This window comes from Propithecus coquereli, unplaced genomic scaffold, assembly GCF_000956105.1.
Source record: "Propithecus coquereli isolate 6110/MARCELLA unplaced genomic scaffold, Pcoq_1.0 Scaffold58, whole genome shotgun sequence".
Classification (NCBI taxonomy): domain Eukaryota; kingdom Metazoa; phylum Chordata; class Mammalia; order Primates; family Indriidae; genus Propithecus; species Propithecus coquereli.
The window spans coordinates 3,618,095-3,636,585 of NW_012151729.1; the positions used below are offsets into that span (position 1 = coordinate 3,618,095).

General features: G+C 49.9%; 1 protein-coding gene across 1 annotated transcript in view; it reads right to left on the reverse strand.

The window, feature by feature from the left end:
* Positions 1-18,491, reverse strand: part of AFAP1L1 (actin filament associated protein 1-like 1) — a 64,148-nt gene that overhangs the window by 27,314 nt on the left and 18,343 nt on the right. The window contains exons 2-5 of the mRNA XM_012658231.1: positions 3,718-3,846; positions 2,783-2,866; positions 1,942-2,039; positions 734-842 (exon numbers count right to left, since the gene is read on the reverse strand). Of these exons, the coding sequence (XP_012513685.1) occupies positions 734-842; positions 1,942-2,039; positions 2,783-2,866; positions 3,718-3,846 (420 nt within the window). The remainder of the gene's footprint in view (positions 1-733; positions 843-1,941; positions 2,040-2,782; positions 2,867-3,717; positions 3,847-18,491) is intronic.

The following is an 18,491-nucleotide window of genomic DNA, read 5'->3' on the forward strand; positions in this document are numbered from 1 at the left end:
TTTTCAATAGTAATTTGTACCAGTGCCCACTAAATTATTTTATTAGGCCCACCCGTTAGTAAAATATATACATATATTTATTTGTGTATAAATTATATATCGAAACTATTTGCAAACATGTTATTATCAGATTATAAACACTACAAAACATTCACATAGAACTTTTAAAAAGGTGTGTTGCACTAAGTATAAAGAAAGCTTCTAATGTTTCTGCCTGCATCTTTTGAACCCCTGGGGTGCCCACACTGTACTCTGAAGGCCTCTGGTTTAGGCCATGGGCTTTTTTATCTTGTGTGTTGACTGGATAACCTAATCCACTGTAAGACGTGATTCTGTGCAAACACTATTTCGCCACCCCCTAGGGAGGAGACTCGGCTTAGGAGCAGTTTAGTGCTAGGAGCGGTGTAGTGCTGGCCATCTGTGCACCTGCATCTTAGCACATCTTTACGGGTGTATCTAGCTTCTCTTTCTTGCCTGAAGGGTGCAGAAATGGACCCTTAAATGGATCCAGAGAGGGGAAGGGGGTTATTCAAAGCTACATAGAACTGGGACTATAACAGCCACACCCATCGGTCCACCCAGGCTGTCACCGAAGAGGCCAGGTACCCAGGGCAGCTCCTCCTTAGCAAGGGGTGACATGGCCGGAGCTCCAGCTCCCCCAGGACACAGGGGAGCTTAGAATTGGCTTCTCAGGGAGAAGCAGCCCCCACCCTCCAAGGGGACCAGAACTTACTGTGGGAGCTGATGTACTCAGGAGATTTGCCTGGTCCCAGAGGAAGGGCCTCCTCATAGTAGTCCTCTGGCGGAGGCTTGTTGGGCAGAGGCGGAGGCAGGTTGGCTGCCTGTGAGGGGGACAAAGGAGGCATGGGAGCCCAGGAAGGGAGGGAAGCAGACAGAGGGGAGCAGTGAGTGGGAGGGAGGCAAGAGATCCCAGAATCCAGGAGCCAGTGTGAATGTGAAGCTGTAACTTCTAACAGTCACAAAGCTGGCAAAACTTGAGAGCGTGTTTATTTGTTCTGTGCTTCATACGCAATTTTGCAAGCATCGGGGAACCTCTGTAAGGTCTAAAAGCTTTGTGGATGGCCAAACAGTTCAATACTTTGATTGAACATGTGCAGAATTACCCAAAACTACAGTGAGTTCCGCAATACTCTGCAACCACACTGCATACACATGAGGTGCAGTACGACGAGTTAAGCGTAAGACCCATCACGTAGCGAAACAATTTTGTCCGAAGCTAAGATCTTAGCCGCTGGGCCAGGGGAACCTCAGCTTTACAGCTAAGTTCTGTCACTTACTAGTTGTAGGACATTGGGCATATCACTTACTCTCTCTAAGCCTCAGCTTTCTTATCCATAAAATGGGGATAATTGTGCCAACCTCATTTCATGTTATCAGCATGTAAAGGACATAGTTGTTACTGTTGGTGGTGATGATGATAATGAATTATGCAGATGACACACAAAGCTTCTTGTGATTATGGGCCCCTTTCTCTAAATCCATGGCCCGAAGGTTGAGCACCCTAGATCTGGTCCAATCTTTCATTTTGTAGGTGAAAAACTCAGCCTCAGAGAAGGGAAGTGATTTGCCCAAGGCCACACAGCAGAGTTGTAGGGAGGGCAGAGGCCACCTGATTCTAGGTCCAGAGCTTTTCCTGTCACCTGGTCTGTATTATGCAATCAGAGGTTGGGGTGGTGATGTCCTTTAGACCTGAGGGGGCAGATCAGGTCCCCACATTCTCCCTGCTCAGCACAAACACAGTGAGCACATCACGGGCCATTGAAATGTCCACACGGTGCTCTTTCTGCCCTTAACCACCACCCAAGAGAGAAAACAGGGTCTTGCACAGCCAGGAGGAACCCCAGGGTCAAGGAGAGAGCTTCCCTTGGCCCCTGGAGGAACAGAGGGCCTGAGGGTGGGAGAACCCAGGCCGCAACTCACATTTCTCAGAGATGGGCTCTTGGCTGGCTCAGGGCTGGCTCCTTTGCTGGGCTCCCCGTCGTCCTCTGGCATGTCCCGAAGGTCACTCAGGTCACAGTCTGCAGAGAGTCAGACCATGGGGCAGAGAAAGCCAGGCATGAGCACAGCAGCGGGGAGACGGCTGCATATGAGGCCTGGGCTCTACCGCCTCCTCCATTTAAGGGCCTTATTCCCCTGGAACTTCTCATCTGCAAATGGGCCACAGTCATCCCTGCCGTCTCTGTCTTGCAGGGTTACTGAGAGGATCGAATAAGATAATATTTGTTATGGTGCTTTGGAAATCTTTGAGAGCTATGTTGTAAAGGCACAGCGTTCCCTGTGTCTATCAGTCCCTAAGACTCCCTTCCCTAGGCCCCCAGCTTTCTCCCCGTGTTGAACAGGGCTGTCTTCCTCAGGACGGGGCAAGTATGGCAGCCACCCCACGTGAGTCTGCTCAGCTGCTCCCATGCCCATGGCAGCCCGTGGGGCTCGATGTAGCTCCATTTTCTGCAGAGCCACTGCACTGCTCCGCCCAGTGGCCGCTCACCTGGGCCTGGCAGGCGAGACAACACTCTGTGTGCCTTGCCTCCTTTGGCCTGCACGTTCAACCCTGCCATTCCTCAGCTCTCTGACATGATTTCCTATAACTATGCAGTTTTTGATTAGAATTTCAGAGCTGGCAGGGCCAGAGAGGCCAAAGGACATGTCCAATGTGACTCAGTGATGTGACGTTAGAGCCAGGCCTAGCCCAGGCTGGGGGCACTTCCACAAACACAGAGGGAGAGGATGGCTCTGTAGCCGAGGTCGGGAGAGGGCCGCTTACCAAATTCTTCAAAGAGGGACTCCACGAAGCTGGGCCCAGAGTGCAGGTCCGCCGTGTTCACATACAGGTAGGAGACCTCCTTTGCTGTGGGGCAGGAGGAGGACACACCAGCAGTGAGGAGGGAAGGGACCAGGTCTCTCCCCACCCCACTCGGACTTCAGCCACACAGGACACAGCACGCGGTCTGAGAAGCATGTGCGCATCCTAAATCAATTCACTGGTTTTCAAACTTTGTTTCCGTTTCTGCATTGCTACTGAGGATGCCTTTCTCCAAGTAAAAGGGTGCCCGGAAGCCCGGAATAGAAAACACATTACAGGGCTTCCAAGCAACAGGGACTCCTATGAGCACAGCGGGAACACTGCTGTCCCCTGTGAGGGCAGCAGGTGACACCAGCTCTGTTCTGTCACTGGGAAGTGAGGCTCAGAGAGTTACCTTCGCTGAGCACTGTGGGAGGAGGGCACAGCTCCTTAGAGTTTACTCAGCACTTACCGTCCTGTCCACGCCTCGGGCTGTAGAGCCCGGGCTGGGCAGGGGAGGGGGGCTTGCTGCCCCGCACACAGTGACGGCGGGTGGGGCTGGGAGAGGGGCCTGAAGGGTGGGGAAGGCAAGGCACAGAGACGAGAGTGTGTGTGAGTGCCATGCATGTCTGCCTGCTGTGTGTTGGAGTGCGTGAGTGTTCTGTGTGCCGTGTGCTATGTGCGTGTGAGGCGCATGTCAGTGTGTGTCATGTGCTGTGCGTCACGTGCCAGTGCGGTGTACGTGTGAGCGTGTGGAGGGCTGCGGATGGAGGGGCACGAAGAGCACAACCAGGGCCGCGGGGGAGAAGTGGGGCCCGAGTGGACGCTGGATCCCTGAATGTTCCCGGGGAGGGCGAAGGGAGGCTTTGCCATCCCGTGTGAGTGGAGCTGCTCCGGGCAGGCTGCCGGCGGCTGACCTGGGAGGGGCTGCAGGCTCTGCAGGATGGAGGCCACGGCCATCTTCTTCTCCAGCGTGGTGTCACTGAGGTACTCGTGGTCCAGAAGGCTGAGCAGCCCGGTGAGCTCCGGGAGCAGCTGCTCCAGCACTGGGGAGGGAGGAGGACGGAGCACAGTCACAGCTCTGGGGCCAGGAGCCTGGCCTCCCCCACCCACAGGAGAGGGCAACAGGGGCCAGAGGGCAGGGCCGGTGTGGCCGGCAGACACAGGGCCCCTCAGCTGGCCCAGTGCTGGCCACCCAGCTCCCTTGGGAGGGCCCCGCTCAGTGAACTCTGCGGGGTTCCTCTGGATCTCCCCACTCTGCCTCAGACCCAGGGGGCCTCGGCCTGAGGACTGGACCTCCCTGGGCTCACGCTGGCAGCTCTGAGCCCAGGCAGCCCCGAGCAGAGGTTCTTAGGCCTCCCTTCGTCCCAGGCTGCCCTCTGCTTTGGAGTCCTTCCTCGCTGCAGCTCGAGGCTCAGCGCAGTCTCAGGCCGGAGCCCCTGGCCACCAGGACACAGGCAGGAAAGGGAGCCTTCCTGTCCCATCAGTTCATGCGCTTCAATCTCTGGAACCTTCTGTTTCCGGTGCCTTGGCCAGAGCCAAACTAAGCATTAACCCTTCTCACCCCATGCCTAAAGCTGTCATTGCCATTCTCTCTCTCTGAGTTGTACTGGTGCTTATCAAACTTGAGCATATACAGATATCACCTGGAGATCTTGTCAAAGTGCAAATTCTGATTCAGGAGGTGCGGGGTGGGACCTGTGAGTCTGCATTCCTGACAAGCTCCCAGCGGCTGGTCTGGGACCATACTGAGTTGCAAGATCCTAAAGCACAGAGTCCTTCAAGGACAAGAGCATGCCAGGACCATGATGTCATCGATGTCTCCCTGCCGTGTAAAGTAGCTGGGGACTTGGTCTGCCTCAGAATGGAGGACCAGCTTCACCGCGTAGTGGCACCGTCCTGCTCTGCAACCCACCAAGCACTTGCGCACGATAGTAAAAGCTAACCTGTGTCGAACTATTACTGTAGGTTGTGCTAAGCCCTTTTATGTTTTATTGTCTCATATAAATCGCACATCAAGCATTTTATTATCTCCATTATATGGAGGATGAAAGTAAGGCTCAGGGAGGTTAAATAACTTCTCTGAGGTTGCATGGCTGGCAGAACCCACACCGAATCTGCTTCCTTCTCTCTGTTCAGCACAGAGCTGTGTTGTCTGGAGGCACTTTACTTGATCCTACCAACAAGTTTTGAGGCAGGTCCAATGATCACCTCTATGTTTTAGATGAAGAAACTAAGGTTCAGAGAAGCTAAGTAACTTGCCAGACATTACACAGAGGCAAGCAGAAGAGCCAGGACTTTAGCTCTGGCCGTGACGCCTAACTCCACGTGCTTCTCCCCAGCCTGGGCCCTCCTGAGGAAATGGGGAGACTCTGGCCTGTAGCTGCAGGGTCTGATTGTGTAAGAGGGGCTACAGCATCAGGCATAAGGGAACCCGCCATGGAGCCGGAGCACCTGCGTTCAGATTCAGGCTGCGTCATTCATTTGCCCTGGGACCTCCCGTGAGCTCCTTAACCTCTCGGTGACTCAGCTTCCTCACATGTAAAGGAGGGATAGTAGCAACACCTGCCTCCTGGGGCTGCTGTGAGGATTAATTATGCCATGCATGGAAAGTGCCTTGCCCGGCAGAGAGTACATGCTCACCACAAGTCAGCCATTCTTCCTGTCATTGTAGAATTCACCCCGCGGCTCTGGGTTGGTGTCTGTGTGTCTGACTCTCTGCTTCCTTCTCATCTAGTTTAGGGCAGATGACCACACTAGGACTTTCTTTTAAATAGAAATCTTACATACGGAGAGTGGCACTTGGGAAAACGCGATGACGTAGTCTCTCTGTGGCGTTCCATCATCGCCCCAAACTCGTTGACAACGAGCTGAAGGCTGACACAGACAGCTACCATCTCATGAGCACTCTCCGTGCCGGGCACCAAAGGAGGGGCTCTCCTTGCAGTTGCCCATCTACTCCCCACGGCACACCTGTGAGTAGTCCTGCTGGGACACCCATGTTCTAGAAGACGGTGTTGAGGCTGAGGGAAGCTACCGGATGGTTGCACAGCACGAAAGAGGTGGAGCCAGGCTGATTCCAAGTCTGCGTGATTCCTAGAGCTGCTGAGTCGCACAACTCTGGGGGGCGCTGCCCACCTCGAGAGCCCAGGCGAAAGGTGCCTGGAGACCCTGCTGCCCTCAGCCTGAGCCCCCGCCATGCCTCATAAGTGAGGGTTCTGGATGGGCAGGTTTCTCTCTTTAAAGCAGGAAATCGTTTTAGCTGAACTTCAGCTGTTTTCAAGGAAATCTTTTCAAATAGAATTACAAACCTCTCTGGCATCCCCCATAGACACACCAAACATCAGTTAACTCAATTCCAAAACATTTGCTGAGCACTAATTATGTGCCAGGCTGGCCACTTGGGGGAATCAGAAAAAACGAACGAGATGGTCCCAGCGGGCGTTCCCTCTCTCCCAGGCACGCGCGCTCACGGGTAATGGCTCACCAGGGAGGCCGTGGCAAACGCGACAAGGCAGGCACTGCAGGGCAGCTGTGATTATTCATATCTGAAAACTCACGACACGGCTCTGCTCGCCCACAGGGATGTCAGTGCTCTGGGATGCACAGGGCTGTTTATCCCTATTCCAGTCGTTGTAAAAGTTTTTGGTCTCTACTTTTAAAAATTATTGAGGACCCCAAAGAACTTTTGTCTTATGTGAATTGTATCTGTTAATACTTGCTGTATTAACAATTAAAACTCAGACATCCTTACAACACGGGAACACGCAGATACTTATGCCCCCGGCCTTCAGAGCTCCCACTTCATCACAGGGTGATGCCTGGAAACGTCACACATTCCAGGGTGTGCCTGGGAAACACCACTGTACACGCGTGAATCGGAGCAAAAACGGCATAATGCATTAGTACTGTATAAAAGCAGTTTTGACCTTACAACCCTGGAAGCACCTTGGTGATCTCACCCAGTCACCCCTCCATCCACAGGGACACCTTGAGAACTGCTGCCCTGCAAGGAATGACCCCAGATTGCTAAGCTTTTTGGGTTTCTTAAATCTGTTTCTCCTCCCTCCCTCCCTCTCCTTTTCTCTGCCCCCGTCTCTTTCCTTTTTCTCCTCCCTGCCTCCCTTCCTTCCTCTCCCTTCCTTTGTTTCTTTCTTTCCTTCTGTCTCTCTTTCTTTTTGCTGTGAGGTTCCAATAATTTCTTGTTGCTATCAGTAAGTGCCTATGTGTGGCAGCATTCTGGCTCCTACATGCTACACTGCTTCTACGTTAAGGTTTGTCACAGTAGTTTCTAAAGTAAGAACGATTAGGTTCCGAGTGAGTGCTCTGCATTTGAAAACCTGAGCTTTAGTCTGTGGTCCCTCATCCCAGCTGTAGACCGGAGCTGAGCAGGAGGCGAGCATCAGGCTAGTGAAGCTTCATCTGTATTTACAGCCGCTCCCCATCACTCGCATCACCATCTGAGCTCCGCCTCCTGTCAGATCAGCTGCGGCATTAGATGCTCGTAGAGCACGAGCCCTACTGTAAACTGCGCATGCCAGGGATCTAGGTTGTGCGCTTCTTATGAGAATCTAATGCCTGATGATCTGAGGTGGAGCTTAGGTGGTGATGCTAGTGCTGGGGAGTGGCTGCAGATGCAGATTATCATTAGCAGAGAGGTTTGACTGCACAGTAAATGTAATGAGCTTGAATCATCCCGAAACCATGCCCTTGACCCCCAGTCCGTGGAAAAACTGTCTTCCATGAAACTGGTCCCTGGTGCCAAAAAGGTTGGGTACTGCTGCTTTAGCAGTCAAGCTTTGTAATACCTTTTTTTGCTTCTTTCGTATCTTTGATGGGATTCTTAACATGGAAGCTTGACTTGTAAGAGCTTTTCGTTTGACTGAGATGTGATCACTGAAGTCCAAACAGACCAAAGGAGAAGGAAAGGGCTGAGTGAATCTGGGAGAAGCAGATGGAGAATGAGGGGCTGCCAGTTGTGGGGGTTTTGCAACCCGAAAGGAACTGGCGGGCATCAGGGGCAGAGGGAGCTGGAGCCACGGGCAAAGCCCAGCTGGCAGCGACTGTGCAAGACCCTTTCCCTGGAACTGTGGCGCAGTTCCCCTGTGCTGAGCAGTTAACGCGCATTATCTCATTTAATCCTCCGGTGCCCTACAAAGGAGAAAATGGGGTCTCAGCGAAGTGAAGTTACTCAGCTAGTAAGCAGCACAGTCAGGCCTTGAACCCAGGGCTGTCCAACCCTGCACCTGAATCCGCCATCAGCAGACTGCAGCTCTGCTCTGCACGGCAGAGGCCAGGAGGCCAGGCCGTGGCTGGGAGAAGGTGGGCAGATGTGGATGCTGGGCTTCCTCTCAAAGCCCTCCCCCTGAGGGCTGTGGGCCAGGACTTCACTGGGGATCTCTTCCCCGGTGGGTGGGAGACCCTGACTGTGGGGCTGAAGTTCCTGCTCGATGACCCCTCCCCACTGGGCTTGTCTGAACTTCAGAGACCTCACTGTGAAGATCTCAGAGAGGAAAACCAAGCCATTCCAAGCAAATACCTGACTTAACAGCAGGGATCTCATCCCAGAGAGAACCTGATATACATCATGGATACAGGAAACCTTCCAGCCAGTGTTCAGCTCTTCCAGAACAACACAGAGCTCACCCCGAGAAGCTAGCTTTCAATCACAGTGAATACAGAAGTGCCTTCTGTGACAGTTTCGTCTTTAATGCTGGAGAATCCAAACCACGGGTATTTAAAACATCAGAGAATTTAAACTGGGGAGAAATCATGTGGGTATAACACATATGACAAATGATTCTGCCAAGGCTCATACACACTGCCAGGACAGCAGCCTCAAACTTTAGCATGAAAAGACTCTCCCAGTGGGTTTGTTGGATATACACACTGCTGGACCTCCTTTCTAGAGGGTCTGATTCAGTAGGTAGCCTGAACTTGAATCCAGGAATCTGCATTTTAATGAGTGATTCTGACACAGGCAGTCCAAGTTTCAACTTTTACAAAATACTGCACCGGAGAAAATATACTACAGGGGACATCTATGAACATAAAAAATGTGGGAAAACCTCTCATATTCCTTAAAAAATTATCATTCGACATCTTCTGGAATAACTGAGAGTCAAGGTGGGAATAAGAGCCGGTACAGAAGATTATATAATAAATAGCTAGAGCCGAAGTCTCGCTTAGAATAGCACGCACAGTGGTTAGGGCTTTGGGGTAGACCCATGCGTATTGGGATTCTTGTGCTACCACTTCTGAGCTGTGCAATGATGGGCACGTTAGAAAACTTTGAGCCCTGGCTTTGTCATATGCAAAATGAGAATAATAGAATCCCAACCTCATGGCCAGGAGGACCAGGTGTGGTCCTGCTTATGAAGCACTTGGCATGGCACTGTGCCTGGAACAGCACTCACTGAATGATAACCACAGTGCATATTGCTGCTGTCAATGTTGCTATTCCCTAATACTCCCCAGAATGATGCAGCCTGCAAAATATTGATCAGATAGCATTAGGGACAGGTTTGTTATAGTTGTAGCAATTTCCATCAGGATGAGGGCTATCTCTCAGTACATAGTAGATGCCCACTGAACACTTACTCAATGAATACAATACTTAGATGACCTAGCCTAATTTTCTCATATCAAAGGTGTGGAAAGTGAGGGTCAAAGAGATTATTTGACTTAGCTATGGTCACACAATCAGTCGGGGAAAAAAAGTATCTAGTGTTAAATTCACACAAAATTTACACAAAGCTTGATGCTTCAGAGGAATTATGGAAGAGTGGCTAAGAGCACAGGCTGTGGATAATTGGGGGGGGTCCCCTTCTGGCTCTGTCATTTTGCAGCCTGGGGAAATTTCTTAACTTTCCTAAGCTTCCAATTCTTCATCTGCAGACTGTGGGGTGATGAGAGTAGTGGCTTCACAAGGTCATGGATGAAGAATATGAAATGAACTGATGTGCATGGTGCTCAGGCACCCGATGGCTACTCCCTTCATTCATGTGTGACTGCCCTTCTGAGTTCCAGCAGCAGCATAGGCACAAGGGAGGGGGCCATGGAGACAAGGGGACATCATGGAACTCTGCAAGCCTGACCGTGTGGACTATCCATGGCTCTGGCCCTGACACTGAACTTGGGATGGTTGTGGCAGAAGGAGCTGGTGGAGCCCCTTCCCTGGGAATGTTCACATCCCAGGGACCCCTCCACGCCAGGTGAGGAGACAACATCTTGTAGATGGAGGGGCGGTAATGCAGGAATCCTGTCCCTGTCATCCCCAGTTAGGAAAGATCTCATTCCCCAATTCCTAACCAGCCCTCCTCTTGTCTTTGTTCCTGGTCCAGGGCATCTATGCTTTCTGAGGGCATCCTAGGGCATCAGGACGGGACTGTATTTATGTCTAAAGTTTATTTAGAATCATGAATAAATTTCATCAATCTTGTTTGGTTTTGTTGAGTCTTAGGGAGGTGTGGTGAATTCAAATGATAAAAAAAATAAAGAACAACAGGAAGAAATGGACTAACCATTGTTTATAAGTCTACAGTCTTTTAAGTGGGATGGACAGGCACAGAAACCCAAGATGGGGGATATTTATTCTCTGGGTTGCACAAGAAGTTTTTCAAATAAATTTGCAAACTTATTTAAAAATATATCTAAGATTAGACCACTAAGTGCTTATTGTTCCTGGCGAGTGCCCAACTAAGACTAAGATCAGTCTTCTCTCTGCTCCTCCACCCTCCTCACCTAACTGAAATCAAAATAAGATGTTATATGGCAGAAATTAAGCTGTCGGCAAAAGGCACCGTCACTTGCTCCCAGGATGTTAGCCCTGGTTTACATCCCTGATGCAGGCTGAGTGAAATCTTCAAGGCAAAGGTACTTACTTATCACAGCCAGTAAGGACAGGAGCTCACAGGAGGTCAGATTTATTTAGAGATCTCAAAGGTTCTGAGTCTAATTTCCATGACAGAAGAAAAGTGAATAATTAAATTTCAGCAAACCTGCAGGGATAATAAATGCTGTACTGGCTCCTACCAGGCTGGGTCTGGTGCTGGGCACTTTGACGCATGATCTCATTCCTGTGCACCTTTCAGGTTCTGGAATTTACAAAAGTGCTTGGAAACAGCTTGCAAGTTACAAGTTCATTAAATGCAAAGCAGTAAGAAGAAATGCAATTTCTCTTTTCCCTACCTCACCTTTTGACAAGCCTCTTTACAGAGATCACAGAGAAAACTCATCCTTCTCCATTTTCCAAGTCAGAGAAAATGCAACTGGCACCATTTAAAAATGGAAAATAAGAAGAATTCTCAGAATGTGGTTTTATGAAGAGCCTACAATTTTTCTTTTGGTTTACTCCAATTTCCTTTCTTATTTCCAAACAGTAAAATGACCCAATTTCTATCTCATAAAGGCTTCTGTTCTGGAGGAAGAACCAGTGCGTTACTTAAAAATTTTTTGATCGTAAAAAAAAAAAAAAACAAAAAAAATTTTTGATCGTGATTTTAGAGATGACTTTTCTATACTACATTTTAACAAGCTAGCATATTAATAGGATATGACCCATTATAATGGAGGGGAGGCAAGTCACCTTGGAAAGGAAAGCAGTATGCTTATTAGATGTGAGCTCAGTGTTTGGGTGGGGGGAAGGAAAGGAGGAAGAGCCTTTCCTGTGACCTTCAAAATCCTGCAGGCTCTTCCAGAGGGACCTCCCTCCAGGCTGCCCTCATGCTCTGTTCCTCAGCCTCTTAACCCAGGGACTTTGCATAGGCTGATCCCTCTGCCTGTCCGAACTCCTTTCCCCTGCCAAGCAGTCATGCCCTCTTCAGCTCTCCACCCAATCATGACTTCCTCAGGGATACCTTCCTTGTCCTGTTGGCTACACTCATTCCCCCTAATTTATGCTGACGTAGCACCACGTATCTCTCCCTGTAACACCTCACATAGTAAGGTTTTATATTTGCACGTGTATTTTTTGATTAATGTCAGTTTCCCTGACTTGAGCCTGCGCTCCTTGAGGGCAGGAACAGTGCCAGCTTTTGCTAGCGCCTGACACAGACTAAGTGCTTAAGTATTTGTGGAACAAATAAATTCTTAGAGCACATTTTTTTTTTCTTAGATCTGATAAAGTCTAACAGCTAATTAATGTGATTTTAAAACCAGGTCTGTCCTTATAGTGGCTCAACATAGTAAAGTGATGCTTGAAAAAAGAGGAAAAAAACCCAAAAAAAACAGGCCATAAAAAGTCCTGACTACAAAAGGAAGCAGAAGCCTGATTTCTCACTTGGCTAAGCTCCCAAATACTCTATTTTTTTGTACTTGTATCCCTCACATGGATAGAGCTGCCAGTTGACTGAGTGATGTACTTTTTGCAGTTGGTGGATTTTTTTTTTTTTTTTTTTTTGGAGACCAAGTCTCACTCTGTTTCCCAGGCTAGAGTGCCGTGGCGTCAGCCTAGCTCACAGCAACCTCAAACTCCTGGGCTCAAGCGATCCTCCTGCCTCAGTCTCCTGAGTAGCTGGGACTACGGGCACGTGCCACCACGCCCGGCTAATTTTTTTGTTTGTTTGTTTCTGTTTTTAGTTGCCCAGCTAATTTTTATTCTATTTTTAGTAGAGATGGGGTCCCACTCAGGCTGGTCTCGAACTCCTGACCTCAAGCAATCCTCCCACCTCGGCCTCCCAGAGTGCTAGGATTACAGGTGTGAGCCACTGCACCTGGCCCAGTTGGTGGATTTTAGTCCTAACATATAAATTGGGAAATAATGATAACTAATAGATTCTGAGCAACCTAAACTACCTGAGTTTTAAGTCCTGTTCTCCCATTTCCCAGCTGTGCATCGCTGGACACCGACAGGACTGGCCTGTGCCTCATGTGCCTCATGGGTGACATGCGTGCATATCTACCTCGTCAGTGGGAATAGGACTTGGTATGTGCGAATGTGCCTGGCACAGTGTCCGGCAGATAGCAAGCACTCAGCTAATGTCAGCCTCCTACATTACTCTCCCATTACTGCCAGAAGGCACACCCTGCTTTGAGAGACTTGCATATATTATTTACGTAAATTAATTCTTGCAATAAGGTGGGTGAGCCCCATTTTACAGGTGTGGAAACTGAGGATTGCAGGATGGTGAGAATCCCGGAGGAGCTCGTTGTTATGCCTCCCCCAGTTTTCCTTCGGGATGCTGCATCTGTCTGTGTTCAGCTCGGGGTTAACTCTGCAGAGAGGTCACCAGCTCCCCAGGTGAGGCTGGCAGAATTGTCCCTTCCCCTTAGGGGTTCAGAAATCTCTCCTTCTCCCGCCCACGATCTCTTCCAAGTTGCTGCAACTCTCCCCAGCTGGGGCCACCGGGACGTCTCCCTTCCTTCCTTTGAATTTATAAGCGCTTCTCTCTGAGTCCAAGTGAAGGCCAAACAGTGGGCAGAACGTCGAGGGGACAGCACTGGTTGGACTCGCATTGTTTATCACTAAAACAAACACTTCCTGTTGTCCCGGCGTGTGTAGGGAAGCCCGTGGTGCAGGCGGGCTGGAAAAGAATGACAAAGGAGCAGAAAAGAAAACCCAGCTGCAAGGCCAATGCCTCAGTCTTCGGGCTTCCCAGGAGCTAAATATAGTGGGAGGGAGGGCAGGGGGCAGTGAGGTCACCTTGGAAGACTTTTGTGTGTGTTAATTACAGCGGTTGCAGGAAACTGAATATCCTTTTATGCTGCAGAGAATAGCACAAGCTGGACTCCACGGGATAGGAACACAGAGACATTCATGAAGAAGGGAGGTGGCAAGGATGGCGGGAAGAATTGGGACTTGGCCTCAGAGGACTTCGTTGGGGTTCCAACTCCTCCCACTTGCTGGTGTGTAGTTTCGGGTGAGCTATTTAACCCCTCCAAGCGCCATGTTCCTTTTCTGTAAGAAGGGGTTTGGAAACCCACCACAGGTTTGCGTGAGGGGGAAACGGGCGATGGCTGGGCAAGGGTCTGTGAGCCGTGGGATTGTCATTAGAGACGGTAGCACAGTTCTCTGACCTGCCCTTCCAGGGAGGCAAGAGGTCAGGGAGGTAGTAGGTCATAGGAAAGCAGGTCATGGGGGAGTTCTGGGTGACACTCTTCCCAGGAGTCAGACCAGGGTGACAGGCTCAGGGAAGCTCCACACCTTCAATGGCCGTCGTCGCAGCAGCTCTGCTCAGGTTCCTGTCCCCTGTCCTCCACCAGGAGGGCCCACGCTTGGAGCACCTCGTTTCTCAGCTCTGGGCCCCTAGGGAAGCTGTAGCTTCCTCCCATCCAGCCACTTCCAGACCACACAGGAGGGGTGGGGGCAAGCCACTGGCTTCCGAGCAAATTAACTTGGGCTGTGGGATGGGGCTCTCCCAGAATTGTTCCTTTGTCTGCGGATTCCTCCCTGTTTAGCTCACAAAGGAAATGGTTCCAGGAGGAAGTGGAAAACTGTGACACACACACTTATCCCCCACCACCTCCGGCTCCCAAGATGGCAGCTGTTTCCACGTTCAGCAGCCGATATCATCTCCTTCACACAAAGGCTTGTGGGAGGAGGAGCAGGGGGTGGTCTGGAGTGCTCCACGGTAAAAGCAGGTAGGATATTCCAGCTCTTAAGTGATGTTCAATCATAATGGCCCTGTGAGGTAGGTTCTGTTTTACCCACCATTTTACTCATGAACCAAGTTGGGCGCAGAGAGGCACAGCCATTTGTCTAAAGGTGCACAGCTAGCAGGCTATGATTCAAACCTAGACCTGACTCTAGAGCCTGAGTTTTCAACTGCTGCATTATGTGGTACCTTTGGCCTTCTCCTTTGCACAGGGGCCCCACACCCCAAAGCTTGCTGGACCCAGCAGTGAGCGCCTCACGACCATTCTCCACCGGTGTTCATTCACTCCACGGGGCTCGGCTTTCTGCTTCGGAGAAGTCTGAGTCTGAAGACCCATCTCACCGCCCTCCTTTGGCAGACATCAAAGCCTTTGACTAGGGGTCTCTGGATTATGTACATAATAAAGATACCCAAGAACGACGGCCACCATTTATTGAACGCTTCCTACATGCTGGGAACTGTGCCTAACACTTTTATTTCTTTTTTGAAGAACAGGTGGACAAAGATGGGATCAATCCTAATCCTTGCTTCATGAGATACTCTCATCATTGGCCCATGCATGTCCCACTTTTTGTTATTTATTTACATAATCAGTTATTTTTGATAATGTAGTAAGCACCCACAAACCTACCATTCCAAGCAAAAGGATCTTGACAACGTCTTACATCTAATTTAACTGTATGATCCACCCTCCTGCCTAACCTGCCAGAGCTAACTATCATCCTAAATACTGTGTTCATCATGCCTTTGCTTTCCCCCGTGTGTAGTTTTATTGCGACTAGACGTACTTCTGAAAATACATATTTTAAATTGTTGGTTGTTTTAAACTTTATTAAAAGGGTATGATGCTATAAGTAACCTTTTGTGACTTTTTCTTTAATATTATGCTGCTAAGATTTATCCATATTGCTGCCTGTCACCATTTTCATTCATTTTGACTGTTATGTGCTATTCCACTGTGGGAATATTCTCTGCATACTTTGTGCCTATTACCCCCTTTAATCGGTGCAGCAACTCTATATGGTAGGAACTCCTCTTATCCCAGTTTTATTGACAGGAAACAGAGGCCTAGAGAGGTTAAACTTGCCAGAGGCCACAAGTGCCAGGCTTGGAAGCTTTCTGGCCTCCACCGTGCATGGTGTTTTGGAGCACTGGAAAAAACACAGGCACTGCAGCCAGAATATTGGGGCTCAGGGCCCAGCTCCACACTTACTGGCTGTGTGGCCTTGGGCAAGTCGCTGCATGTCTCTGAGCCTCAATTTCCTCGACATCAGAGTGGGGTGACCCTAACTTCCCTGCCTACCTCGCGGGCCTGTTGTGAGACTCAAGTCTGACCGTGCCGGTGGGAAGTGAGAGCGCTCTGCCAGATGAAGTTTTATAAACTGGCGAATTGCGATTAACAATAAATGTGCTATCCTCCCACCTGCCACCCAAATGAAACAACAGAGCGCATCCAGAACTCAGGAGATGGGACTGAACAGCACCTCATTCAGAAAGGTAAGGGATTAGGTGGGCAATCAGCTCACAGAAACTTCCGTGTGATCAAGGAACCAGAAAATCATCAACAGATACCACAGGCTGTACTAATAGGAAGCTATTTATGTATTTGGCTTTGTTTTGTTCAGTAGAGTTTTTAAAAATTATTTTTTACTATTTCTGACCTATTTTCAATATCTGAGTACTGTTTGCTCATGGTGTTTCCTCTGCATGACCTATTCTCCTCCAACTGCTAACTTCTAGTAGCTGTGTGACCTCAGGCAAGTTACTTACCTTCTCTGTGTCTGTTTCCTCATCTGCAAAATTGGGATAATAATAATATCTATCCCTTACGGGGCTGTCATGAGGATCCAGTGAGGTATTACATAAAGCGCTTAGAACAGTTCTTGATGCATGACAAGTCGACTGTGATTATTATCTAAAATCTCCTTCCTCCCCAGACAGGGCTCACTTAGCCTTTGAGAGTTGGTTTAGATGCCACTTTCTCCAGGAGCCTGGTTCTGCCTTGCTGGACAGGTGAAGTTACCTCGTTACCTCGTTCTATGCTGCAGAGCAGATGACTTGATTGATGTCCCTCTTCACTACACTGCGAGTACGTGAGAGTGGCGGTGATGCCCGACTTAGCTTTTGCCCAGCCACCCAGTGCCCAGCAGGTGCAGCGGGAAGGGACTAACTAACTGGCAACCTGGGATTCATAGGACAGACCCAGACTAGAGGAGCCCTGTGAATCCTGCCTATGACAACTGTCTCCAAGAACAGAAGGGCTCCTTGGGGGGTGGGGGAGAGGCAGGTGGAGCAGACATGCTCTCGGGGGACCTGGGGGGTTTGGGGAGCAGGCCTGGACCAGTGGGTGGCAGCTCTAAGACCACAATATTAGGTTCATCGTATGGAAGAACTCTCCAGCAATCTGAACAAAGAGAGGCTGACAGATGTCCCATCCAAGAGGGATGGAGCCCAGGTGGGACAGCCCCTCGGCAGGAAGGCTGGGGATGAGTCAAGACAGCAGGTAGTTGTGGCCTGTGAACGGGGGTGACAAACACCCAGAATCAAACCTGGGATGTGCCTTTCCTTACCCAGGGACCCCAGGCAGGTGACAGCACCTCACTAAGCCTCGGTTTTCTGTAAGACAGAGATAATAAGAGCACTCGCCTCAGAGAGCTGTGGCAAGCAGCAAGGGAGATACATACGAAGAATGCTACGCATTGCACCGGGCACGCGTGAATCATGCTGTAAGGGTTTGTTATTACTGATGTTGCTGCTGTTAGTGATCACAGCGGAATAAGCCAGGGCCTAGACTAAATATTCTGGGTGGGATCTCAGAATGACCACCCCGACTGTCTGTCCAGGTAGAAAGTCTCCCTCCCTTCCTTCCTTCCTCCTCACCTGCCAGAGCCTCCCCGTGCTAACCCTGGATTTGGTTCTGGGCTGGCTGCCAGGAATCCACCCGCTAGGAGGCTGTGCTTGGGCAGGTTTGGGAGACCCCTGGGGTGATTTCTGCCTCCAGAGTTAAAGTTGGGGATCCAAGAAAATGTTGATTGAAGCTTGTGGAAATGGATGCTTTGAGTTGTGCAGTGCCCCAGACAAATATCTCCTTTGCTTCCCCATTAGACTAAGAATGTTGTACAATTAGCCCTATTTCAGAATGGAGAGTTTTATGTGTCTGCTCTTCACCGTCAAGGTGAGTTAATCTCACAGCCTGCTGCTCACCTGAGGTATCTGCTGCAGCTCCTAACTGGCCACCTCTTTCCAATCTCTCCCGTTGCAATCCAGTGTGAGCTCGCTGCTGGCTTTAATAATTTCCCCAAATTGCAACACACAACCTCTTCCTGCTCGCAACTCATCAACAGCTCCCCGGGGCCCACAACACCAGCTTCCCTTTGCGACACAGATGATGAAAGATCGCCACGTGCTCCGTGCACTCCCTGTGGATTCTCCCCAATTTCTCTGTAATCCCAGCCCTTCCCGGGGTGGGCAGGCAAGGCGTGAGACTGAAAGTACGGGAGAGAGAACTCGGATTCCTCTCTAATTTATTAAGAAAGGCGATCATTTACAAACCTGAATTTTATGCATTTGCTTTCTTTTTAAAAAAATCAAATGCTTCCTGTGTGCTGAGTGCTTTCCCTGCGTGAAATCACTGATCACTCCTAGGTAGGTAGGAGATTGTTATCTCCATTTTTTGTTGAAGAAACTGAAACTCAGGAGGTTAAGTGGAAGGAATAGAGCCAGAATTCAAACCCGGGCAACTTGACACCACAGCCAGCATGCTCAGCTCCTGCGTTATCCCGCCTCTATTATTAGTTACAGATTACACGCGACACAGTCTCTAAGAGCCTGGGACACACCCAGCTGCGGACCCGGAGAAAAAGGCCCGAACTCTTCGGAAGAATGTTGAAGCTCCATTTAACTTCTACCTGCTCTTCTGGGCTCTAGGCACACTGCCCTGCTTTGCTTCCGGAGCACACTTCGAGACCTTTCTTCTTTCCTCTCCACCGCTTTCTCCACCTGCAGGGGCCATCCCCACAGTGTTCCTTAGAAGTGGCCCTTGAACCCTGTGGTCTTTTATGTATTTTCTTTGATGGACACTGACTAGATACGACCTC